The following is a 26,721-nucleotide window of genomic DNA, read 5'->3' as shown; positions in this document are numbered from 1 at the left end:
GGTTTAAAGAGCTGCTTTCAGTGCCATCTTAGTTTACAGACATAAACATGCAGTAAAAAATAAATCGATTTTCAATCAGTGTTTTGCACCAAACAGTTAATAATAATAAACAAGTTTTCACTGAGGCTCTGTAAGAGCCATATGAATGAAATAAGTAATTATTGATATGACAGGAGCAGCGGCTTTGACACTTGTGTGGTGGGTGTGTCGATGTGGGCGTGACGTCACCAGGTATGAATGGGAAGGATACTGGCTTTGTGTGTATTAGGAAGCAGTGAGCGGGGCGGTCAGTCCTTGCAAAGTTTGGAACCTGATCATCAAAATGGAATAAATCGATAATTGTGACAGAACAAAGAAGAGGTTTGGAGTTGATTGATAAACGGACAGATGAGATTCCCAGAGTTAACCCAGTGCGGCCCTTTACCATCATTAGTTTGTCGTGTTTTTAATAATAAAAACTTGTTAACAGTAAAAACTGTTTGGTGCAAAACACTGATTGAAAATCGATTTATTACTGCATGTTTATGTCTGTTAAGGCGAAGATGGAGCGGCACTGAAAGCAGCTCTTTAAACCATTCAGACTACGAAAACAACAGAGACACAATCAAAACTGTCAGATGATTTATTACCCGCGATAATAACTCAGAAATAGTCCAAATTATAATGTATTTTTATTTCTTTCCTACTTACGGAAGGTTTCTGTTTATATCGTAGGTTTGTGGTGCCTTTCTATCCTAAAGAAAGATATAAAACTTCAGATATTTCACAAAAAGATACTAACATTCATGGAAAAACCTCACATAACCTTATATTAAAGCATAAAGTACGGCGCCCACCGTAAGAAAGGCTTGCAGTATTCAATTATGCTGCATAACTGACCAGTACAGTTTTGCGAGGGAACGCAAAAGTATTGCGAGGTAACGCAAAAGTTTTGCGAGGTAACGCAAAAGTATTGCGAGGTAACGCAAAAGTTTTGCGAGGGAACGCAAAAGTTTTGCGAGGTAACGCAAAAGTATTGCGAGGTAACGCAAATGTTTTGCGAGGGAACGCAAAAGAAAAAAAATTCCCCATGTCCCCTAGAGGGCTCCGTACAGCACAGCCAGTTGGAGACATGGGGGCAGCAATATTTTGTCTCTACGACTCGCCTGTGACGAAGAAAACTACAGAGCAAAATGGCTGCGCCCATGAGTAACGTGGAGGAAATTCGCAGTCGGGTAATCTTGGGAGAATTTGGTGTAAAGAATGTAAGTTGTTTCAGGAACTATGTTTCTCTGTGTGCTGTAAGCAGATGTACCCATGTGTGCGTGTGGTGATGTAATGTATGAGTTTGAGCGGCTCCGGTGTGCTGCTGCAGCTGGTACCCCGGCTAGTTAGAGACAACTGTTAGAAACACAGAGCCTCGGTGTTAAACTGTGTCCTCCCATAAACACGAGTTAAGTAAAATCTAACATTTATTCTGTTAGAAGTAAATAGTGGTGGTTTAAATAGATAGGATATGTACAATTCTTTATGTCCCACAAAAAGAACTAGATGTAGTGAAGGCAGGATCCACATACAGCATGTCAACACAGTTACAACACTCAGTGTCAGCAGTGAATAAAGCCGCTAGACATTCTAAAAATATGAACATCACTAGACGCCATAAATATTTTTTGGAAAATATTTGTGTTGCCATTAAACTTCACCACATGTTTAGTTATTATATGAAGTCGCTGTTGGTCCTTCAGTTAGCGAGGAACTATAGGTTTGTGATTCAAGGCACTCTGCTTAAAACCTTTTTCTTCCAGTGAAGCCGTTTGAGTCTCCAGTGTAAAATGAGTACATATGTAGTTTAAAATTGTATTTTTATATACGTATATTTATCTTTTCCATATTGAGTAAAGTTTCAGTAAGTGGGTTGGGAGTTGTCATGCTTTCCTGCCTGATTCAGTGTGGGTTAGGTTTGAGATTCAAACATGATTTTATTTAATATTGATCCCTGTTACCTGATGACATGCTAGAGTTTACAGTCCACACTAATATGCCGATGAGGTGATGATGACAGAACGTTAACGTAGAGTACTTTATCATTTATAATTTGTTAAAAACCCGCAAAAAAACAAAAAAAAATCTGAAAATTGTTTATGAACAATATTTGCCCACCACCACCTTCACATCTCCTACGTTCGGGGTTTCCCTCAGTGTATTATAAGCCTGGCGGGTCACCAGGCTTTACTTGTGCCCCACCAGCCTAAACTTTGCTTATTTATTTAAGTCTTTTTAAAATGTTTGCATTTTTTCAGACCTTATTGTTGGTGTTCAGGTATTAATCGTTCAATAACACATAATTATCCAGTGATATTTTCAAATTTCTTGTCAACTTTTAAAACATTTTAACTGAAAAACACAACAGGCTGTTGGATGAATGACTGTCCCGGCACACAACCACCAGGCTTAGCACGTTTTCTGGGGGAAACCTTATCCCTCATGTCTTTCACTGTTGTATCTCACTTCTTATTTGTCATTTTTATATTGAATAAAACACAATTTCTATCATTACTATTAAAAGTATTATAATGAATCTCAATTTGTGTCAGGTTCACACAACAGATTTTCCTGGAAACTACCCAGGCTTTGATGACACCTGGGACATGAAGCGATTTCAGAAGGTGAGTTTTGTGGTCTGTAAAATAAATCCCATGCTTTAGAACCTTAATCCGCAGAGCGGCTGGTGTTCAGAATAGTTGTTCTTAGTGTCGGCTATTGCTTCTCCCCCTGTTCGTCTGCAGAACTTCCGGATTGACGTAGTGCATCTGGATGAGAACAGTATGGAGTTTGACATGGTGGGGATCGATGCTGCCATTGCTAACGCCTTCAGGAGAATCTTACTATCAGAGGTCACATTCCTTCTTTTAAACCAGTTTATTGGCACTTTGCAAGAACAAATCATTTTGCTCCAAAAAAGCGTTATCTCTTAATGAGAATTTTGAATATTTGGTGGCATTTGATGATAAACTATTTTATTGTGATTCACACTAAGTCTGATGAGAATATGAAGAACACAGGTCTTTCCCAAAGTTTAGGTGCCTTTTATGGCTTAAAAAAAAGAAAATTCAATGTTAAATATCTCAGGAAATTAACCCATGTTTCTCTAATGATTAGAAGCAGAAACTAGCCTGAGAAGCACTAAAAAGCAGCCAACAGGCCGGGAACATGGAAGACAATCAACTAGCAGCCCAAATGTCAACCAAATACTAAACCATTACATTCAAATATATCAAGTGTATTTTTATATAGATTTTTTTTATGAACCATGTCTGAAACTTTTATTTTTGCTTGCAGGTGCCCACTATGGCAATAGAGAAAGTGTTCATCTATAACAACACATCTATAGTCCAGGATGAAGTTCTGGCCCACAGGCTTGGCCTCATCCCCATCAAAGCAGACCCTCGTCTGTTTGAGTTCAAGAATACAGGTGAAAGCATCAAAATGAGTCCCTGAGAGATGGTAGTGAACTACATTACCCAGTATGCTTTGCTGCCTGACCTGGGGTATATGATTTGGACAGTACACTAATCAGGGTTTTCCCCCAGAAAACTTGCTAAGCCCATTGCTCAGTACGCTAGGGTAGTCAGTCATCCACATGGCCGCCATGTTTTTGAGTTAAAAAATTTTTAAAGTTGACAGTAAATTTAAAAATATTACTTGATAGTTATGCATTTTTGGAAGACTGGAAGATTAATACCTAAACACCAACTATAAAGTCTTAAAAAAGGGAATAATTAAAAAAAAAAGAAAAGTGACATTTTCTTTTTTGCATTTATTTTTAAGGGATCAATGGAGGTACTGATGTTTGTGCCAAAACTGACTTTGTTGAAGAAATAATTTCTTAACATTGGATTTATTTCCCTATTGAATAAATGGTGCTAAATTATTAATTGCAGTGCTAGATTAAATCAGTGCAATAAAAATAGATTTGTTAATCTACATTAAGTTTTTTTGTACATCATTAGTGTACGTAATAAACATCCAGCCATTTTCTTACACCCTTGTCCCTAGTGGGGTTGGGAGGTGGTGGTGTCTATCTCCAGCTAACCTTCCGGGCGAGAGGCGGGGTCACCCTGGACAGGTCGCCAGGCTGTCGCAGGGCAACACAGAAACATACAAACAACCATGCACACACACATACACACACCTAAGGAGAATTTAGAGAGACCGATTAACTTAACAGTCAGTTGGAGAGTTGTGGGAGGAAACCGGAGAACCCGGAGAGAACCCACCATCCACAGGGAGAACAGACAGAAAGACCCCAGGTCAGGAATCGAACCCAGGACCTTCTTGCTGCAAGGCAACAGTGCTTCCAACTGCACCACTGTGCAGCCCACGTAATAAACATTGTAAACATAAAATAAATGACATTTTTTCAGGTTGTATTTTGTTCTCCACGCATCACCATTTAGCACAATAATATAGGTTAGTAAGCATAGATACAGATTCTGATAACAACACTACTTGTAGTCCCCTGCAGTGTGTAAAATAAGCTGCTGTCCAGTTAAACAAACCGTCGGCTGTTGTGTTGTTCTGCAACCTCCAGGTGACGAATCTGCAGAAGAAGAAGCTTCAGAAATAGACACCATTCAACTCCAGCTGAAGATCAAATGCAGCAGAAACCCCCGAGCCAGCAAGGACTCCTCGGACCCCCGAGAGCTCTATCTCAACCACATGGGTGAGTCCAAGGCAGAGTTCTCATTATGCCCGCCCCCACCGAAACACGAGATGAGATCAGACTTATGACGTCAGAAAAAGTGACAATGACACATTTACTAGTACATTTCTGTCTCATTTCAGTTGGAAGGAATGACTATGATTGTAACCAACTTGTTTTACCTGCAGGTCCAGCAGCTGTAACAAAGTCATGATGAATGTCTTTCTGTCCCCTTTGTCTCCTTGAGACAAAATAAAGTCCTGATGTTATTTCCTGTGTCTGTTCCTATATTCCTTTTCAGTTTATTCCAAACACATAGAGTGGGTCCCCATCGGCAACCAGGCGGATGTGTTTGCGGACTCCTGCATTCGCCCCGTGCACGATGACATTCTGATAGCACAGCTGCGACCCGGACAGGAGCTGGACATCACCATGCACTGTGTCAAAGGAATTGGTAAGATCCTAACAATGTTACCAATGTGTATATTTGTATGTTAAATATACACAATCATGTCATGTAGGGACAGGGATTGGTTCTTTTCCTAGGAGCTTTGCCCGGGCATGAAAATTCATCCAGATATTATTAAATTGTTTGCATGAATTAGTTTTCTTCTTTAGGACAAAGGGGATCTTTCACCATGGCAACCAATGATCACATAAGCTGCATGGTGCTGTACAAATATCCTCTGAATTAAAACATTTCAACAAACTAATTCAAACCCATTCAATTAGATTAAGTTCATATTTTATCAAGTGTCAACCAAAAGTCATTTCAGCATTTAACATGAAATTACAAAGTCAAATGTCTTTTAACTCATGTGGATAGACTGTATGTAGCTTTTTTTATAACACGTTAAGTTAACATGGTTACTTGATTGTGCTATAAAATAACACCGTGTGTCTGGGAGGAGGCCCCGGGGAAGACCCAGGACACGCTGGAGGGACTATGTCTCTCGGCTGGCCTGGGAACGCCTTGGGATTCCCCCGGAGGAGCTGGAACAAGTGGCTGGGGAGAGGGAAGTCTGGGCCTCCCTTCTTAAGCTGCTACCCCCACGACCCGACCCCGGATAAGCGGAAGAAAATGGATGGGTGTCTGGAAAATATATAATATTGCCCTTTAAGGTCGTAGATTGAGGCGACCCTGACGCTCTGTGGTTGTGGTTTCAGGTAAGGACCATGCTAAGTTCTCTCCTGTGGCGACGGCCAGTTACCGCCTTCTTCCAGAGATCACCCTGCTGGAGCCGGTGGAGGGTGAGAAGGCGGAGCGCCTGAAGCGCTGCTTCTCACGGGGCGTCATAGACCTGGAAGAAGTCCGGGGTGAGGGAGGAGGAAAACACTCGACAATAAAACCAGGAACTTTCTAAATAGTAATGGTATTTTTGGTTTGTGGGCCTCAGGAAGAAAGGTCGCCAAGGTTGTGAACAGCCGACTGGACACGTGCAGCAGGGAGGTCCTCCGACACAATGATCTGAAGAACTGCGTGAAGCTGGGAAGAGTTCGAGACCATTTCATCTGTATGTCTGTAAAAAATGCCACTGCTGTGTAGCTGCTCTGAGAACAGCCAGCCGCTCATGAGACAGGATCATTAACCGTTTGCTAACCTGACCTGTGTAGTTCCGGTCTGTGTAGAAATCAAGGCCTGGACGTTTGCAAAGAAAATCTAGAATTGATAAATTTACACTCAACATATGAATATATTAGGTCATCACTGACTAACATCTGCTCTGTTCATTAATTTAAAGGAGCAGTAGTACATAAAATTAACTTTTTTGAAACTTACATCATGTTATAATGCTATTCCGTCATCAAAAACATACCTAGACTGTTACCTTGATTCTTTCATGCATGTTTGAGAAATCCTTTAATCTCCATGGCAGCCATTCAGAACTGCCCAAACACTTGCTCTCACCGAGCTCTGCCTTTTCCACACAGCTCCTCCTCCTCACAGAGCAGTCCTCCCCCAAAACTCCCCCACTCAGTCCCTTCAGACTAGCCAGCAGAAATTAGCAAACACCTGGTGGAACTGTGTATCTGCTGAGCTCCTTAAACAAGCTACTGCTCAATAGAGGAGCCTTCTTGTGATGACTTCCTGAAGGTGGAGTTTCAGAAAAGGCAGCAATTTCTTTAAAGAGACAGAGTCCCAATTTCAAGTCGTTAATTTACAAAGTCTAATTTCTCTTTTTAGTCGTACTTGATATTTGTAGCACTCTTATATATATATTTATATACACATACATATATAATTTTTATAACAACAGTTTGTACTTGATTGTGCTATAAAATGGCATTGTGCCTGGAAAAAATATACTTTTGCCCCTTTAAAAAAACATAGATTCATATCGATTTACCTGGAAGTCTCACCAGTGGCCACCAGGTGGTGCCCTAAACCTCTTGTCTTGACTTACCTGTTCAAGGAGACAGTGTTCTTTGAAGTTCTTTCCAGCCACAGTCCCATTAGCAATTGTAGGACATGGCCATATTCCAGTGAGTTTGTGCCAAAGAGCAGAAGAGTATCAGCAGGTCTGGTGCTGTGTCCCACAAATGGAAACATTTTCACTTTGACTTGATTTAAAAAGCTCAAATTTGCTGAAACAAACTGAACTGGCCTGCTATTCCTTCCACCATCTGAGAGTTTCTTCTCTACAGATTCACTGTGATGTGATATCCATGTAGGGAACCACTGCTGTTGTTCTTTGTAGAACTTCAAATATTCCAGTTTATCCCTTTAAAACCTGAGTCATTGATGTTTTTTTTTTACTGATTGTTTTATATCTTTCTGTTTAACTGCATCTATTATCCACATACAACCCAGTGTCCTAGGATTGCTCCATCAGATCAGATTGATGTGGGAGGGAACATCCTCTTTGTAACTTCATCTATAATGAGATCAGCTTAGGTAGTAGCAGGTGATGAATCAAGCCTGTTTTCATTAGATTACACTGGATTAGGGCCCGTTTGAGGGAGTTCCCACGTTAACAGCAGTGTTTTATTCGGAAGTGCTAATCCAGATCTGCTCTTTCCTTTTCCAGTCACCGTGGAGTCAACGGGGATCATGCTTCCTGACGTTTTAGTCACAGAGGCCATCAAAGTTCTTATGGCCAAATGTCAGACGTTTCTCAACGAGATGAACTCTGTTGACATGGAGTGAACTGACTTGGTTCCTGAACGCACCGTGGCGCCCGGATCAATCTGACGGCATCAACATCTGCTCTGAAAACAACTTCCAGGCTGATGTGGTTTTGGTTGCTACACTTGTTTTTTCCCATGTACTCGCTCTGAGGTTGTTTTTTTTTTCTTTAACATGGTGGACTAATGAGATCATCATCCTGATGATCTCAAATATATCAGCATGATGCATTTCTCTGGACTACAGAGAAATGCATCTCTGTAGTCCAGAGAAATGGAGACTGCATGACAGAACACTGAGCAGAAGCTCAGCTTGGTCCCAGCAGGGATAGATCATCATCACTTAGTTACTGCTCTGAGCTTCTCATGTGGAAACTGAAGTTTTCTCTAACCTGGTTAAGTTCAAGATCAAATGTTTTTGCAGATTTAATAAAAGAAAAAAGAAAAGAAAGCGACTCAGACTCAACATTCATCTTCCCAACAGATTTCAACAGATGGAGAATCTTTACCAAGCTGTCCTGAACTGGTCCCTGAACTGGTTCCTGAACTGGTCCTTGAACTGAATTCTTGCAGTTTGCTTACAGAGCAATCAGGACGGTGAATGAAACAGGTCTAACAGAGACTGGATTACTTGAGTCAACCCAGGACGTATAACCCACCATAAGTCATTCAGCTATCATTCATTCTCTCCTGTTTGTCCATCATTGTGTGGTTTGACCCGTCCACAGAACAGGACTGGTCCAGACTGCAACCACCAATCGGGGTTGCCGAGAGGATCATCATGGCTGACCTTCCCTCCATGCTGGACTGGTACAGGACAAAGGCCGGGGAACGGGCAGCTAACATCTCTGCAGACTCCACACATCCTGGACACAAACTGTTTAGACTTTTACCGCCAGAGTGATGTTACAGAGCAATATTTGTTAAAACCAGCATCCACAGAGAGTTTCTTCCTCCCAGGTTGTAGCTCTGAAGATGACACAAAGAGCCCCTTTCAACCAGATGCTCTACAGTGAAAAAAAATTACAGTTTTATTCCACTGAAACAAAATATATTTTTCTTTCTTTCTAAAGAAACAATTGGCAGTAAATTTGTGTCTAAATTGTTCCTTTATCCTAATTTATTTCCCCTGAAGTTGATAAATCCCCATTTTCTATGCTGTGATCAGAGCTTGGAAACAAAATCTTGGCCAAAAGATATGATTGTGATCATTTAATGACCAAACATTTTTCTTCTCCCTGGAAGTAATATGAATGTTGTGGAGCGGCTCAGGGAAAAACCTTGACTTTAACTTCAATCCCATGGAGAATCAAGGCGGGAGCTGAAGATTAGGGTGATGGAACGGAGGCCGTCAAAAATATCCATCTGAAATATGGTTAAGATTAGTGTGACGTCATTCTGACGCAAACTGACTGACATCAATATCCAGAAACAGCAAAAACAGTAGTCACACCTGAACAGAACTACAAAATGTTCCCAGGGAAGCAGAGAGGCTGGGTGACGGGTGTCTCTCTGCTTAGACCCGGCTCTGTGAAGGCTAATGCAGACACTTGTGTGTCTATGTAATCATTTCTCTAATTATTATTATTTATGGAACTACAGCTACATTAGCGGTCGGAAGTGGCACGCATTCCCTCCCCCCCCAGAGGCGTCACTTCCGCCTCCTCAGTAACTAAAGAAAATGGCGGCCGTCGTGGAGAGAGTTGATGGATGTGTTGGATCGCTGGACCCGGACGATGTGTCGCTCAGGCAGCCCAGCTTGCTCCAGGAGCAGCCGCACCAGAACAACCCGCTGCTGGGTCTGCCCATCGTGGCCATCGAGACCATCCTGAACTTCCTGTCCTACGATGAGATCAGCATGCTGCGCTCGGTAAGCAGAGCACAACAGGACAGCTGGAGGGCTGCGTAGCTAAGCTAGTCCCATCCCCGGACAGGTCCGGTCCCACCGGCGGGCTGGGAGCACAGAGCACTGCGGGGCTCCGGGGATCTCCGGACACCTGGGGGAGGGGGTCCGGCCTCTGGCTGACTGGGTCCTGCTGGGGAAAGGAGCAAGAGATTGTGGGTCCGCAGGGTCACACAGGCGGTAGATGTCCTCATTGATTGGTCAGCATTCATGAGTTGTAAGATGAACCGAGACAGTGTTGAAGGTTAAGAGGAGGCGCAGGTGTTTTCCTGCTGTAGCTGCTGACTTTAGGTGAACCCAGGTAGAGGTGTCCCACTTTTCCCACGCTGTTGAGCTGTCCACGGGATTAAACTATGTTTGCAGAGAAAACAGGACGGTTGATATCGATAGCATCTGCTCAGACTAAACAGATTTACAGAAGAGATGCAAAAGCAAAGGAAGTGGATTAGCAGAGCTAGCCAACAACTGATGGAGTCATCCAGGACATATTGCTGTGGAATATTGAGCTGTTAGCGTGTCATTATATCAACATCAACAATCTTGAGTCAGAGGCTTCTGGAGATGTGTTGCGAGAGTGACTGCTACAGGAGATCCTTCCAGCATCATCATCCACAGTGACTCTTTGACCAACATTTTATTGTTGGGTTATGTTGTTCAAACATTTAATTTTCCTTTAGAGTAAATAAAGTATTCGTGAATTTGAATGGATAAAAATACAACCAACAGGACTGCTGAGTTTACAGTTCAGCAGTCATGGCTTCTCTTCATCCAGACCCACCGGTTCACTTAGCACAGGTCTCATTCCAGCTCACAGTGTTTGTATTTGACTCTACAGAAGCTTTCTATTGCAACTGAACTGTTTTCATTCTACGCTAGTCTTTTCTAAAGTGATCAGCTTCATGTCTTTCTAGTCAAATCTTCAGTACAGATGAAGCTGAGAGAGAGTCCGGCTGTAATAACTGTTTGACGTTTCTTCAGTCATTGCCATGTTGTGTTAACGATGGTTGCCTCCAGTCTGTTGCCGTGGCGTTGTGTTGTCTGGATCATGAAGACTTTCAAGTTGAGAGCAGCAGTAAAACGTAATTTAGCTTTGACTGGGCCTGTTTGTGTTCTGAACTGGTTCTCTGGGAGTGAACTTCAGGACCGTGGTGACAACGTCCTAGATCTGCATGTTGTAGATATTGACCTGTGGGGTGTGTGTGTGTGTGTGTGTGTGTGTGTGTGTGTGCGCCATGTCTCCTGCAGGTGTGTAAGCGCATGGACATGATCTGCCAGCGTGTGCTGAACCAGGGCTTCCTGAAGGTGGAGCGCTACCACAGCCTGTGCCAGAGACAGGTCAAGGCTCAGCTGCCCAGGTGAGTGCCGTGCTGCCGCAGAGTCGCCGTGGAAACGTTCTGACTGCCGTTCTGAAGCTCAGAGGCTCATTAAGCTTCTTTCATGTTGTTGTTGTTGTAGCGTCAATCCAGCGCCACTTACAGGATAGTTGACATAGTAACATTTTGGTGTTTTATGCGTTTGTGTGGTTGAAGACTTTTTAGACAATTATCTGTACATCTACTGTATATAGATTTATCTAAAATGTATTCACACCCTCTTACCCTGCTAGAAATGTCGGGTGTGGTTGCATGAAACATGACAGGCCAAGAATGTTAAAAAGTTTGGCCTACAAAACAGAAAACATTTGAGGACCCAAATATATATACATATAATTATATTATAAGTCAACAGTCTCCTTTGTCTGTAATGATGTACAGATTTAATAAGAAGAATTTAAAAATCACAGTAAGCTAATTTTTTCATTTTTAATTGAATGAATTTTGTGGCCTGCCAGCAGTTTACATGTGTCAGTTTTGGATCCCAGGACAAAACGTTTGGACACCACCACTCTAGAAGAACCTCTGTTACATTACTGGGTTCGGTTCCATTAACATCCATATGTGACTCCATGATTTCAGTGTTAATAAAAAGGGACTTATTAAAATGTTTTTCTTTTCCTTCTGTTGTGTTTCTGCGTACTGGACCCCAGCTCGGGTTTATCACAGGATCAGAACGTGACCCTCAGCTCAACTCTGTCAGGCTGAAACTTTATCCAGTAGCAGATCGTCTGTTTATGAATGTGTTAAGGAATCCTTTTGTATTGTGTTGCCTGTGGGTGGGTGTGTTTGCGTTTTAATTTGTCTTCCTTGTTCCTGAGTAGAGTGTGTTCTCCTGTACTATGACCAATAGTACAGGAGAACACACTATCTGTATGTGAACAGAAGCTGAAGAGCTTCTTTAGATCCTAGCAGGTGTGGAGGGCGTGCTGTAGTTTGGGCAGGAATATCTGTGTTGTAGCAATACTCCATGGTAATAATTCTGATGCCATTCAAAAGTGAATTTGTTTCCCATGTGAGAAAAATACTGAAGAGGATGTGGGTTAAACCATGAAGAACCCGTCAGATTCTTGTTTGAAAGAACAAAACATGTTGGCAATATAACTGTGTATGCAACAAACAGGGGCCTCAGTAGTTTGGAATAGAACTGAACATAATGGCAAGTGATTGTTAGGCCAGCTCCCCCTGCAGGCTGACCAAAGCTACTGCAGACTGACAGGGATCCTGGGGTGAAATGGGGCAGAACTTTGGATTTTGGTGTGACCTGAACTCAACCAGCCTGAGGAACCTGGACTAAACCAGGCTCTGTTTTAATCATAAAATCCTCCTGACTCATGGATAGATGGGAATGTCTGGCGTGGTTTCTAAATATTCTCCGTTCTCTTGATGCGTTCAGGCGCGAGTCGGAGAGGAGGAACCACTCGTTGGCCCGCCACGCAGACATCCTGGCTGCTGTGGAGACGCGCCTCTCCCTGCTCAACATGACCTTCATGAAGTATGTCGACTCCAACCTGTGCTGCTTCATCCCTGGAAAAGTGAGTTGGCCAATACACACACATACACACACAGGCCTCCCAAGCTGTTCAGTTGATACTGAGGACGGCCATTTTGACTGTGGGAGTTTTTTAAACTTTATTCTTTTATAACAGACTAAATTTAGCCTGGCTATGTATTTTTATAGCGACACCATTATGCAAAATGGACTATTTTGAGCTACGCATTATGTTTCAGTGTTATTCCCTCATCAAAAATATACCTTGAGTGTTTTTGTGCATATTTGAGAAATCCTTTCATCTCCCTTGGCAACCACTCAGCTGTGCAAAACGCCCAGTTGGAACAGGCCATTTCAAATTAGGTGGTGTGTAAGTATTTGTTAAATGGGTCAAGTGGAACTCAGCCTGAAAAAGTTTGAGAACCACTGCTACAAAATAACACTATGTGTCTGTAAAATGCATGGTGCTGCCCCTGTAAGGTAAATCTGGTCTAGTCACATTGCTGTTGCTTTTGTTAACTGTTGTTTGGACCTTGTAGAAACACATTTTCATTTTGTCTGGACCACCGCTGCATGTCCAGCTGATTGACAGACATGTCTGTCTCCATGGTGTGTCTCAGAGGCTGTTTGATCAACTTTCTCTGGCATGGGACTTCCTCCTCTGTGTGTTGAATGCCAGAGACATTTCCTGTTTGCTATTAGAGCTGCTGAAGGTGTTTGCCGAGCGTTTTCTGGGTTAAACCTCTGCAGGAAGTAGCCTCCAGGTTTAGAATGGTCCTCTTCTCTCCTGTACCTGGGAGTCCTAATGACAAATGGCTGCCGTGCTGAGATAAGGAGGCAGCGATGTTTCTGTTGGCAGGTGATAGACGAAATCTACCGCGTGCTGCGCTACGTGAACTCCACCAGGGCCCCCCAGCGGGCTCACGAGGTCCTCCAGGAGCTGAGGGACATCTCCTCCATGGCCATGGAGTACTTTGACGAGAAGATCGTCCCAATCCTGAAGAAGAAGCTACCTGGGACCGATCTGTCTGGACGGCTCATCGGTTCCGCACCAGGTTCGTTTCCTTTGGTCGCTCCTGGCTCCTAAAAGTTAGCCAAACTGAAATCTTTAAAGCTGCAGATTATAACTTTCATTAAGAAAAATATGATTTTTACATTTTCTTTAAACTGTCACCATATCGTGACAGTTGATGAGACAGAAAATGTGTGAAAAGATTGATCTCCTCCACCTTCTCCCTGAGCTGCTATTGCCATCTGAAGAAATGCACCACTCCAGATCAGACACAACCAATCAGAGTCAGGGGGTGGGTTTTAGCGCTGTCAATCACCCCTGCGTATTCACGGCTCAATGTGGTAATGGGTAGTTAGCATGGCCTCCGATGACGGTGGTTAAACAATTTTCATGGAACAGCAAGTCTTTGTTCTACAGCTCACATTCAGGAGCAGGTACATGAGATTGATTGACAGCGCTAAGACACCTTTTTTCAGAGGCCAATAGTAGCTCAGGGTGGAGGTGGAGGAGATTGATCTTTCAACAGGCTGTCTGTCTCATAATATGTTGTCACGGCAACCTGTATAACTAACCTGCATGTTCCTCCTGGTTGAGAAGCACCGACTCTGATTGGCTGCCGTGTCTCCTCAGTGGCCGGGCCCTCCACCTCCCTGACCACCATGTCGCTGCTGGCCAAGAACACGCCGTCCCGCTCCGAGATGACCAAGGTGCAGCAGCAGGTGAAGGTGAACGGGGCGTCCATGACGGCGCTGCGGCGGGAGCTGCAGGAGGTGCGGGTGAAGCAGCTGGAGCAACAGAAGCAGCTGCAGGACCAGGAGCAGAAGTTGCTGGAGCAGAGCCAGGTGATGGGCGAGCAGAACGCCCGGCTGGCCGAGCTGGAGCACAAGCTGCGCGAACTCATGGACAGCAGTGCCGCCGCCGCCATGGGGGAGGCCCAGTCCTCTGCTCCTGCTGCCACCGCCGGGTCCGCGGCTACACCGGCGAGCAGCGGCGTGGCAGCGGCGCATGGTGGCACGGCGGGCGAGGGCACCTCGTCGCTGAAACGCAGCAGAAAAAGCTCAGACCTCCCACGACAATCCAAACGGCTGCGCAGCAGGAAGTGACTCGCTGCCTCGTGTAAGTGTCATATCCAGTTTCCTGTTTCGACTGACCACACTCCGTATCCAGTGCCCCACGTCCACCTCCCCCCCCTCACTCACCTTGCATCACGTGCGCCATCTCACTCATGCCGCGATGTGGACGCGCTCCCGCCGCGTTGGACTCTCCACCAGTGTTCTGATAGTCATTGACGTCCATAGACTCATGACTGGAGACAGGACAGGACAACATTGACATGGTCAACACTAGGACGTCTCCCAGAGAACAGGTCAGGTCCGCCGGTGGTCAGTAGGCTGCAAGACGACACCCAAACGCCACACGAATACGCCTCCGTTTCACCCAGAGAACCAGAACCCTGTTCACCGGGAGAGCCCTGCTGGTGTGTGTGGACTTTTCAAGCCCTGTCCTCATTATTTGTTCAATCAGGTCCACTTCCTCCTGTGGACAATCCACAGTATAGGTTCCAATAGTCGACAGTGCTAGAAGCCCCGCCCCCTACTGGTGTGACCCAGTCAGCGCAGCCAGTAAGCAAACTCCTAACCGGCTCCACCAGGATGTCCCTCAGCGTGTTGAAGACATCGTCCACTCAGTCCATGACCCTTCTGACGCTCATTCCCCTCTAGAGGGTGCTACTGAAGGTAGAGGTAGCTTGTTTGAGGTTCCTGTTAAAGCAGAGATCGCTCAGCTTTTTATTTTATTTTTTGTTTGTATTATTATTATTACTATTATTACATTTTTTAATGAAGTAACATTTCAGCATTATTCCAGCTTCACACCATGTGACCCTCGGCTGCAGCTTGATGCGAGGCGTCCTCAGAAGCTCCTTCATTGCCCAAACTCTCCGGTCTGTGCAGATAAACCCCATAATTCATAGTCCAGCTTCCTTCGCTCTAGGGGCAAGCTGGTAACCATGCCAACGTTTTAGGTTTTCTAAAGCCACTAAAAGGTTCCTGCAGGTGAATCTCCAGAGAGGGAACCACACTGATCAGAGTCCTGTCCAGCTCAGTGGGGGCATGAAGCGGCCTCTCCCCAACATGTTGCTGGCTCAAAGTAGAATTACCAACTGGAAATAGTTCTGGGGGAAGCAGAGCGCCACCTATCTTTCTTAAGGTAACAGTTTTTAAACGACAGCTGGCGAGCTGTTGAAGATGAGAAATCTATATTTTTATTTAAAATCCTACGTTATCGACTGGATTATTAACAACTGCAATAATAAACGGATCATTTCGGCAGCAGCAGGAATAAAGCGATGCCGTCTGTGGTCGTAACGGCGCTGGGTAGAATCATGTTTTCGATTTCTGTTAGAAATGCAATATCATCCGCCTGCTATGATCATATCTGGCATGTCCAGCTCACCCACCTCAGTAGGTGTCCTGTGTGTAACGTGTCCGAAGTGTTCAGACCCAGTTTTAAAGCTAATAAGTGAAACTGAAGGATATCATGAAGGTTTGGTTCGGCGCCGGGGCTCACCCAGAGGAAGAAACCGACGTCGACATCATCATGCAACATGAGCACCGCCCAACACGACCGTCGTCTCTTTAAAGGTCAGGTCTCCGTTCTCCTTTAAATTCCTGGGAGAGAAAAGGTTCGAGCTTTTTGGTTCCTCCCATTAAGAAACCACACAGATATAGAGTCTAGTAGAAAGCAGCCCGCGGAAGACCCAGAGGATCATGTTTATGCTCGTACTTTCCCTTCCAGTCCTAGTGAAAACAGAAGCTGTGAGTGGTTTGCAGTGATGACGGAGGAGCTGCAGGTGCTCATGGTGAGCGAGGTCTCTCTCTCTGCTGCTCTCCTGTACAAACTCTCCTGCCTGGAGCTCCTAGCTTACTTGTGAAGTCATCGTGTGGCTACTTTTCTTTCTTTCTTTCGAAGCGTTTCTGTTGTTTGGACGAGCCGAACCACTCCTGGCATGACTCTTTGGAAATGCACTTGTGCGTATAATAGTAACACTGGGCTGCAGAACATGCAATGTAATCTAGTGGCTTATAATGAGAGAACTTGTACTGTAATCTTCATGTACTTTAAGATGTAGATTGTCAATGATTTCATGTTTGTAAACAAAGAAACTTATCTTTTAAGTTGGCCAGTTTGGGCCTGACTATGAAGTTTTGTTGCACATATTACTGTTATGATGTTTAAACCAAACCTATTAAATCTCTACAGCTGTTCAGCTCACTTTCTGGTTTTTGTACTAACTAATAAATCTTCACATAGGCTCTCGGTGAGGGAGAATAGTTCAGTTTGGACACACTGACACACACACACACATCACTTGTCTATAGATGGATTATAGTTGCAGTGAGCTGGAACAAGAACCAAAAAAATCATTAAATTAAAAATGCGTAAGTTACTTAGATTTTTTTTTAAAAAAATGTAAATTTTTTTTTTTTTTTTTTAGTTTTACTTACTCAACAAACTATACTTTTATGAATCTGTTTATCTTTGAAAAGGGTTTCCCCCAGTGTGTTATAAGCCTGGTGAGCCACCAGACTAAGCATTAATTATTTATTTATGACTGTTTAAAATGTTTGCATTGCACGTTGCAAGACTTTATTGTTGGTGTTCAGGTATTAATCTTCACATTTCCTGTCAATTTTAAACATGTTTTTCAACTCAAAAACACGACGGGCTGCTGGATGAACGACTGGCCTCGCGCCCAACCACCGGGCTTAACAAGAAACCTTGTTTAAGATCCAAAACACAAAAAAACTGTTGCCTTATTAATTGGAAAAACAGACCATTTCCAAAGTTTGGGATCATCAACTGTTTTTTTTCTTTCTTATTTTGTTGGCCTAATTATTACCACTCCTGACTTCTACTCAGAGGCCACAAATGAACGCCTGCTGTTATTTGTTGTTTCTTTTCTTTCTCCTCCTTTGGATGCCCATAACTATATGTACAATAACAAAATCCCTTCTAGTTAGTTTTCGGTAACTTAAGTTCTCATTATTTTTACTGCGTTTTCTTTATATATATAAATATATTTGCATTTATTTGAAGTAAATACTTTAGAATTACCGTTTGAGAGATTATAAAGCTGAACCTAAGTATCTGTACTTAGCTTTATGTATCTTATTCTACTCTAACTATTCATGTAGACCTTTGTTATGCTGCCGGGTTCTGTTTCAATATTGATTTTCAACCTATTGTAAATTCTCATATGTGGAATAGAATTCTAATTCAATTCAAAAATACTTTGTTAATCCCAAAGGGAAATTAAATGTCGTTGTAGCTCATTAATTCAGATTCTTCACAGAGTTATTGTAGATAGTGATGGCTACAAGACAGACCTCTTGTAGCGGTCTGTATTACTGAAGATACTCTGTTTTCTCAAGACACTCTCATGAAGAGGATGCTCAGTGTTGTCCACAATTTTCTTGACTTCATGAAGAATCCTTCTTTGCATCGTCCCCAGAACAGAACCAGTCGTCCCCAGAACAGAACCAGCCTTCTTCATCAGGTTGTTGAGCCTTCTTAGGTCCCTGGCTCTGGTGCTGCTGCCCCAACAGATGACGGCGGAAGAGATGACACACTCAACAACAGACTTATAGAAGATCTGCAGCGTATTTCTGCAGACCTTGAAGGATTTTAGCTTCCTCAAGACGTCCAGTCTGCTCTGATCCTTCTTGTAGACGCTTCACTGCGTCTCCAGTCCAGTCTGTTGTCCAGATGAACATCGAGGTATTTCTACTCCCCTCAACCACCTCCACTTCTTCTCCCATGATTGAAATAGGGTTTGATCTAACGCTGTTTCTCCTGAAATCAACAATCATCTAATTTGTTTCGTTCACATTCGAGATGAGATGACTGTTCCCACACCATGCCACAAAATGGTCCACCGGCTCTCTTTACTCAGCCTCTTGTCCATCTCTTCTAGACCCAATAACTGCAGAGTCATTTGAGTATTTCTGGAGAGGACAGAAGTCAGACTTGTGCATGAAGTCTGAAGTGTAGAAAGTGAAAAGGAATGAGAGTACAGTCCCCTGCTGTGCTCATGTGTTGCTGACCACCTGGTTAGACACTCAGTCCTTCAGTCTCACAAACTGTGGCCTGTTTGTGAGGTAGTCATAGATCCAGGTGATTGTTGAATGACAGTAAGTATCACATTTAGTCATATGGTTCAGGTAAAGGAAGTTCTGGAGCTGTTTTTCATCTACAGTATCTGCTGAATAGGCCCCATTTCACTCTGTGTGCAGGTATGTGTGCTGGTTAGCTGTAACATGAAACTTCAGTCTCCAAAGCCCACACACACACACATGCACACAGAAAGACAGAATGTCATATGATACTTTGCCATGTCTGCAAACAAAAGACATACTATTAATTTTGCAGCAGCACACTTGCTTCTGTTTTGACTGCGTTCTTCAGGGTGAACAGACTTCTCCAGATTTACAACCTTTACATTTGAATAATGTTTACTTCTGGTGACGCTTCAGATCTTTCATGTACCTGGGAAACCAGGAATAAGCTTTTCAAAATTGCAGCTGTGTTGAGATTTAAATAATCTAGAGAGGTTTGGTGAACAGAAAAGGAGAAGTACAGAGGAGGCTCATTACAAATAGTAAATTAGCATAACTGTAGCAAACATCATTTGTAGAACAGAGAAAAAATAAGAAGATATGCTGTTTCATTATCAGGTTATTGTGTCCTGGGACTGACATGGATGTTATACATGACCTTGTTTAAACCTTGCAGAGTATTAATATATTTCTGTATTAAAATTGCATGGGTTTTTTTTATTGGTGTAATGTAATATTCTTATCTTAAATGTCATGTTTTAATTTTTGCTGGAAGAAGAAATTTATCATAACACAAATAAAGGTTCAAAACTGGATTTATTTTATATACCTGTTATTCATGGGCGTTATGGACCACAGCTGTCTATGAATAGCTAAAAATATGCAAATACTTCAGACCCCCTCTAAAAACACATGTGCCTATTTCAATACCCTAAACACAAAATATACCTTAATATGCCTTGATACACAGTCTTAGCATTACAGTCTCCCTTATCTTCTCTTTTAGGGGTTCAGTGAATCAGCGGCAAGGAAAATGAATGGCATTCCTGGATGTGCTGTTCTGTTCAGCAGCCACCCTGTTCAGCTGCCAAGAGTGGCTGCTGAACACTCATGGCAGGTGAGCCAAGAGCGTTAAGTAGCACAGCGCCCAGGTATTTCATATTACCAAGCTGCATTCTCATTAGAATATTTTAGATATGCTGTACTAAAAGAAAAAAGTAAATAGGTGAATTTTCCAGAAAAAAAGTTGGCGTTACATTCCACACACTAATCGACAACGAATAGCTTGAGGTCATTTAGTGTTACTGAAATAAAGGAACTTTTATTCTTATTGGTTGAATAAACCTGTATAAGTTGTGCCATGTCCAGTTAGCTGCCTGAATCAAATATACAATGTGACATGTGAAACAGAAAGAATAGTTAATTTTCCTTCTTTGTAAAACATATTTGCAAATGACACAGTGAGGCAACCTGACCCACCTGACCCACCATACCGTTTGCCTAAGCTGCCACTTCGGGGAGCAAGCGCACCCCCCCCCTCGCCCCCTAGCCACCCTCGGCCTTCCCCAAACTGGCACTTATCACCGTCACTCGGAAGCTACCGTAGCTCATCTTTCGTGAGAAGCTGAGTAGGATCATATATAATGTAAAAGGTCCCATCATTTAGCAACTGTAGAAAAGGCTGAAGGTGTGAAGAAAAGCGTGTTAAGACATGGCAAGACATCACTGGCACTTAACTTCCTGAAGTTAGCAACTACCCAACGATATTGTTGTATGACTCCAGAAGAACTACAACAGGTCCGGACAATAAAGGCATGTTTTAGAACGTTCAAATATCCAAGACGTCGAGGCCACGGTGCTGCGGATAGTTCCTGCTTCTGACGTTTATGTAACTAGTGTTACTTCTATATGACACCAAGCAAAGTTCATTGGCACCTAATATGAACTCCACTCTCGCGGCTCCTCACATTTACATTTTCTTCTAGACACTTAAACCGCACAAAGAATCCATGTTAGGTAACAGAGAAGCAACAAGTTACGTAGCGAGTCCCCGGAGGGAGGAGGGGCCTCAGACTGGCGCAGGGCTATCGGAGAGAAGCACGCTCCGACGCTCCCAGTTAATCACAATCTTCTGACTTTCATCAAAGCTGTCGGTGTCGGTGAGCAGCTGCAGGCAGCGGTAGAGAAGATGGGGAACCGAGTGGGCCGTGAGGACTACGAGTGGGTCTACACGGACCAGCCGCACGCGGACAGAAGAAAAGAAATTCTGGGTGAGCTAGCTTGTGCGTTAGCTACTTTCCAGATGACAAAAAGTAAACTCAGAATGACTTAAACTTAGTTTAATAGTGTTATAAATATATGTTGGGTTATACTGTGTATCTGTGTGACACGCTACGCTTGTAGTTTGACAGTTCTGATTGCCGTCGCAGATAGTGAAAGCTAACGGTCCCGTGTCCTCCGGTTTAAGCTAACTGAACTCAGTTGGATTTTTACGGTGGTTAACGGTTGACGCCCTTTTGAAAGAGGCACAGCCCCCCGCCGCCCCCCCGTATCTGCTGCCAGCTTCACGTCCTGTATGTCCTACAAACCCAGCAGTTCACCAGCGCTGGTTTATTTAAAGGCCGTCGCGCAGGAATACATCTGCCTTTACTGCTGTGTTCCGCTACAGGACGTCAGCGCACCACTCCCTAAAGTAACATTTTCACCGGGCAGAGAAACATCAGCACCGCAGCATAAATGTATGAGGCTAATTTCAGTCATGTTTCACGGGCTCAAATGGGAGATAAGGTCATTTGAATGTATGTAAAGTTTGGGGATTTCTAACATTTGCACGTCCACCCGGTTGCTATACGACAGCTGTCCTTCCATTCATAGACAAAAGTAGTCCAGCTGTCGGGCCGAGCCACTGGCCAAGGCCGGCCATGACATCTGGCTCTGCTCCACAGATGTTATGTCCACAAGCAGGCCTGGAAGACAATAGATGGGGCAGAAGTCGAGGCATGTTCACAGATTTCCTCAGAGTTGGATGTCCATGGGCGGTTTCAGCAACAAGTTATTTGTTTCACATGTATTCAGTTTATTACAGAATTTCTCATCTCATGTGCACCGGTCAGATTCACATGCTGTCACGTAGAATCCAATGTTAGGAGGTTTGTAGGCTTTATTGTAGAGCCTGGCTGTGGGTTCCAAGAACCATGTTAGTGAGAGAATACAATATGGCTGATATTATTATGGCATACAGATAGGTGTTTGTAACTAGGCCTGTCAGAATAAATAATACATTAATTAATTAGATGATAAATTAGAGCAAGCTCCATAATTTGTATGATTTATTGTACTTTTATCTCTTTTTCTATCAAAAACTGGATGACAAAAGTCTTCAGTCTGGGGTTTTGGTCTCAACAAGCCTGCTTTCGAGGGATAATTTTGTTTCTAAAGACTTCATTGTTCCTTTTATTTATTGTTTTGGATATTTAAGATATCTTCCAGTTCCAGTGTTAAATGTTCATTAGAAAGTGAAAGTTTATTGATCTTTGAGAATGTGTTCTTGTATTATTATTATTATTATTATTATTATTATTATTATTATTATTATTATAAGAAATTCTGGGACAATTTCTTGTCCAGCAAAGTTTGTTACAACAGGCCTAGTCTTTGCACTCACACTTTTGGGGGTTTTTTGTCCTTCAGCTAAATATCCAGAAATCAAGTCCTTGATGGGTCCAGACCAGAGGCTGAAGTGGATTGTGTGCATGATGGTGGGGATCCAATTCTTAGCGTTCTACCTGGTCAAAGACTTGGACTGGAAGTGGGTTCTGTTTTGGACGTACGCGTTCGGCAGCTGCATCAACCACTCCATGACCCTGGCCATTCACGAGATCTCGCACAACACCGCCTTCGGGAACAACAAAGCCATGTGGAACCGCTATTTCGCCATGTTCGCCAACCTGCCCATCGGCTTGCCGTACTCGGCCTCCTTCAAGCGCTACCACCTGGACCACCATCGCTACCTGGGCGGCGACGGCATCGATGTGGACATCCCCACCGACTTCGAAGGCTGGTTCTTCTGCACCCGCCTCCGCAAGTTCGTCTGGATCATCCTGCAGCCGCTGTTCTACGCCGTGCGGCCGCTCTGCATCAACCCCAAACCGGTCAGCCAGCTGGAGCTGACCAATGTGGCCGTGCAGCTCTGCTTCGACGTCCTGCTGTACTGGACGTGGGGGGCCAAGCCCGTGGTCTACATGCTGGCCGGCTCCATGCTAGGGATGGGCTTGCACCCCATCTCTGGCCACTTCATCGCTGAGCACTACATGTTCCTCAAGGGCCATGAAACATACTCATACTACGGCTGCCTGAACCTCCTCACCTTCAACGTGGGCTACCACAACGAGCACCACGACTTCCCCAGCATCCCAGGGCGAAGACTTCCTTTGGTCAGTACAGCGCTACAACAATCGTCTGAGTGGAATATATGTATGAATTTATACTTCTTTCTGCTCCTTTTCATTCATAATGTATTTTAGATGTTACATGAACTATTCATATTTATTAGGAATCCACCAATTAATCGGCCCCGATTTCATTAATTTTGGGAGATTGCTGATCGGCCGATGCCTACAGGTGAAGCCGATCTTATCTGCCTTGTCAAAGGTCTAAAAACCTTCCACTGTCCTCCATTGCTCTGATAAGAGAGAGAGAGAGGTTTGACTGTTAGCCCCGTCCACCAGGTCATGTCTGCATGTTCACAGCTGACCATTATCACCCCAGTGTTGCCAACTCAGCAACTTTCCTGCTACATGTATCAACAATTCAGACAAAAAGAAAGTATTGGCCAAAATCGGAATTAGCAAGTCAGGTTTTTTAAAGATTGGTAATCAGTGATCAGCCAGAAATTTGCAATCAGTGCTCCATGACTTATTACCGCTATTTAAAAAGCCTGACTTGGTGTGCCGTGGTGGAGGAGGGGTTAGCGCGACCCACATTCAGAGGCAACGTGGCCTCGACGCGGCTGTCGCGGGTTGGACTCCCGGACCCGACGACGTTTGCCGCATGTCTCCTCCCCTTCCTTCCCCCTTTCCTATCAGCCTACTTTGAAAAAGGGACACTAGAGCCGATAAAAAGACCCCTTGCAGGGCAATAAAAATCAAATAGAAAAAGAAAAGAAAAGAAAGCCTGACTTGCTGATTCTGATTTTTGGATCAAACTGATTTTTCTTTTTTTTTGGGCTGAAATGCTACTAAGTACAGCAAGAAAGTCGCTGAGTTATCAACAGTAGGGTGACTTTTGCTAACTGCAAACATGCAGATATGACCTGGTGGGCGGGGCCAACAGTCAAAGAGAGGACAGTGATAGGTTTATCATTTTAGATCTTGGAAGAGTTAGATAAGATTGGCGTCACATACAAGTATCGACCAATCACCCATCTTCCAAAATCAAGAACATCTGGGCTAATTTGTGCAGCCCTAAGAAATCGGCAATCAGCCTGACAACTGAATAACGTAAAATATGAAACGGCTCGGTCTGACGAAGAAATGAAACGGCTGCCTCATGGCAACATTTCTGTTTTAACCCGACTCTCCGACTGCCTTCTAGGTGAAGAGGATAGCTCCAGAGTACTACAACGACCTGCCGCAGTACACGTCCTGGGTGAGGGTCCTGTACGACTTCATCACGGACGACACGCTGAGCCCGTACTCCCGGATCAAGAGGAAGCTAAAGGGAGAGGTCAAACAGGAGTGACCGAAGCTGCAGGATCCACATGACCGAGGCCTTCTCACATTTCTCCACCGCTTCCTGCTTCCATTCAGCTCAGTCCAACACAGGCAGATTTACTTCTGTGTTTTTGCACAAAAAGGCCTTGAGTTGAGGATAAAAAGATGCTACTGAGATTTTTACTTGTTGCGATATAATTATATTTCTGTTACACTTCAAGCCCATCAGACGTTTTTGGAGTTGGGGTTGTGTTGAGTACTTATAAATCATTAGTATCTGAGCTGGTCAGTGTTTTCTTTTGTTGTTGTTTTTTTGTTCTGATTAACTTAGAGATTAAATGGTTGCCATAGTAACATTGTATGTTAAAATAAAATGACTCCTGTTTTTGTAAGCTCGGTTTTGAAGCTTTCCTGTCGGTTTCATTTCTGATTCGTCGTAACAGCTTTGCTGCAGTAATATTGGCTCTAATATTGCAGCTGCAGTGGAATAATATGAGGACCAATGGTTGCTATGGTGATTTCCGTAGTACATACAAAGTATGGGGCGGAGGTTTATAGGGTTTATGTATGTGCAGTGTTAGTTTTGAATCTGATGTGGGTCAGTAAGGTGGATTAAACTGCAAATCTTAAACTACATTTGTAAAAAAAAAAAAAAAACTAAAACGTAAAGCAGATGTGTTGAGCTAAAGTCCAACCATGTGTGAGCTGGTTTAAACTTTAAACTTTGCGACGCGTCTCTACAAATTGGCCGACCTTTTGACCTCCTGGCTTTTCTTTCTGGGTTCTCTGATATGCCGGCGCTCAATATTTCCACCCCAGCAGAACTTTTTTCTCTGTGTTTTTTTTCCTTCTCTCTTTTTTTTTTTTTTTCTGGGATTCTGCCAGAATCGGACGGAGCTTAGCACCGCCTGGCTAGTGGCCCTCGGGCGTAGCTGCAGCTGTGTGCAGCAGCAACATGGACACGTTTCATTTTAGTCAATCAGTGAGTGAAAACTCTTTGTGTTTCTGTGTCGGTCTGTTTCACACAACCCCACCTCTGAAAGTCACCAGTGGCCTAGTGGAAGTTAAAAAAAGAAAATTTAAATGAAAGTCAATTATTAGACAGTTTGAACAGATTCAGCTGTATTGTGCTGAAGTTGATCGTAAATATTCTCAGTAATGTTGCAGATGGAGGCTTTTCATGCCGAAAATCTGAATCTGTCCGCCATCTTGGTTTTACCGCTCAGATTAACTAACCCACGCTAACCTTTGCCACAAACACTCTCAAGGCCTCAATGATGCAACTGTCCACGCTTATTTAACAAAGGTCAATGTGTCTCCACGACAACGCAAGTATTTATGGGGCTACCCATGCACTAAAGTTCCTGAAAGTTGGCACGCGCTACAGGGGTTGTGGATGTTCCAGTGATAACGGAGTGGAGCTTTCAGAACTCTGACTTGTCTCATGTCTAGAGATGCTGACAGGCGATAGCTGCATCTCTGCTGGAAGACCCTCACTGCCCAGTCTGCTGCAGCTGCAAGGTGCAGCGTGACCTTCAGATGTCCTCCACCCTGAACTGCTACATTCTAAGTCATGGATGTGAAGCACAGAGCATCGTCATGGGTGGGATCTGTGCAAATGAACTGAGGCTGCTGCAATATGCTGCTGTCAGAGATTTCTATCCGTTTCCAGAGTGCAGCTTCTTTCTCCCAATATTCATCATCAGAAAAGTTTACCACCTCGTTCTAATCCTCCTCCTGAAATTAAAGCTGCTCCTGCCTCATTCTGTGCTTTCTGTTCAAAGCAAGCTGTGACTCAGCGAACATGAAGTCTGATCTTATTGCCATCGGTGCTCTGCTTGCTCAGTTTATTGATTTCATGTTCAGTATTGTGATTTTTAACTCAAGGCAATAAAAACTTATTTACTGATTTTCATACACTGGAAATGTCTTCTCAGTTTCAAATTGTTTAGTTTTTTTTATCCTGCATCCTTTTATCCTTCATCCTGCAGTCATCTGGAACAGGGTGGACACTTAAAAGTATTCAGCCAAGAGGAACAGGAAAATAGTTTCACCTGGCATCCTGCATGTTTTAGTTCCTCCCTGGTGGTAGCAACAACCTTTTCAGCAGGTCGATGTTCTTCTTAGGCCTCTAATGAGCCGTCATTGGATCCAGGTGCGTCAAACCAGGGAGAACTGAAACATGCAGGATGTCGGCCCTCCAGGACCGACTCTGGACGCCACTGGCCTAAAGCAAAAGAATGAAAAGTAACATCTTACCACTAATATTGCTACTTGTCGAATACAGATGGGGAGAATATGAC

General features: G+C 43.6%; 3 protein-coding genes across 3 annotated transcripts; all 3 read left to right on the top strand.

Annotated features, from left to right (window-relative positions):
• Positions 1-1,095: 1,095 nt before the first annotated feature.
• On the top strand, positions 1,096-8,261 carry polr1c (RNA polymerase I and III subunit C). Its single transcript, XM_028006639.1, has 9 exons — positions 1,096-1,244; positions 2,577-2,648; positions 2,769-2,876; positions 3,322-3,454; positions 4,574-4,705; positions 4,986-5,138; positions 5,852-6,001; positions 6,082-6,198; positions 7,714-8,261. The coding sequence occupies exons 1-9, from the start codon at positions 1,173-1,175 to the stop codon at positions 7,830-7,832; spliced, it is 1,056 nt and encodes a 351-aa protein (XP_027862440.1). The 5' UTR covers positions 1,096-1,172; the 3' UTR covers positions 7,833-8,261.
• Positions 8,262-9,342: 1,081 nt separating this feature from the next.
• Positions 9,343-16,863, top strand: fbxo28 (F-box protein 28). The gene is made up of 5 exons (XM_028006638.1): positions 9,343-9,680; positions 10,959-11,068; positions 12,483-12,621; positions 13,438-13,633; positions 14,221-16,863. The coding sequence occupies exons 1-5, from the start codon at positions 9,492-9,494 to the stop codon at positions 14,691-14,693; spliced, it is 1,107 nt and encodes a 368-aa protein (XP_027862439.1). The 5' UTR covers positions 9,343-9,491; the 3' UTR covers positions 14,694-16,863.
• A 3,780-nt stretch (positions 16,864-20,643) lies between these two features.
• On the top strand, positions 20,644-26,335 carry degs1 (delta(4)-desaturase, sphingolipid 1). The gene is made up of 3 exons (XM_028006640.1): positions 20,644-20,977; positions 22,398-23,140; positions 24,300-26,335. Exons 1-3 carry the CDS (start codon positions 20,896-20,898, stop codon positions 24,444-24,446), a joined length of 972 nt encoding a protein of 323 aa, XP_027862441.1. The 5' UTR covers positions 20,644-20,895; the 3' UTR covers positions 24,447-26,335.
• The last annotated feature ends 386 nt before the right edge of the window (positions 26,336-26,721 follow it).

The sequence above is a fragment of the Xiphophorus couchianus genome, chromosome 22, assembly GCF_001444195.1.
Source record: "Xiphophorus couchianus chromosome 22, X_couchianus-1.0, whole genome shotgun sequence".
Taxonomy (NCBI): Eukaryota; Metazoa; Chordata; class Actinopteri; order Cyprinodontiformes; family Poeciliidae; genus Xiphophorus; species Xiphophorus couchianus.
This window is presented reverse-complemented; position numbering and strand designations above follow the sequence as displayed.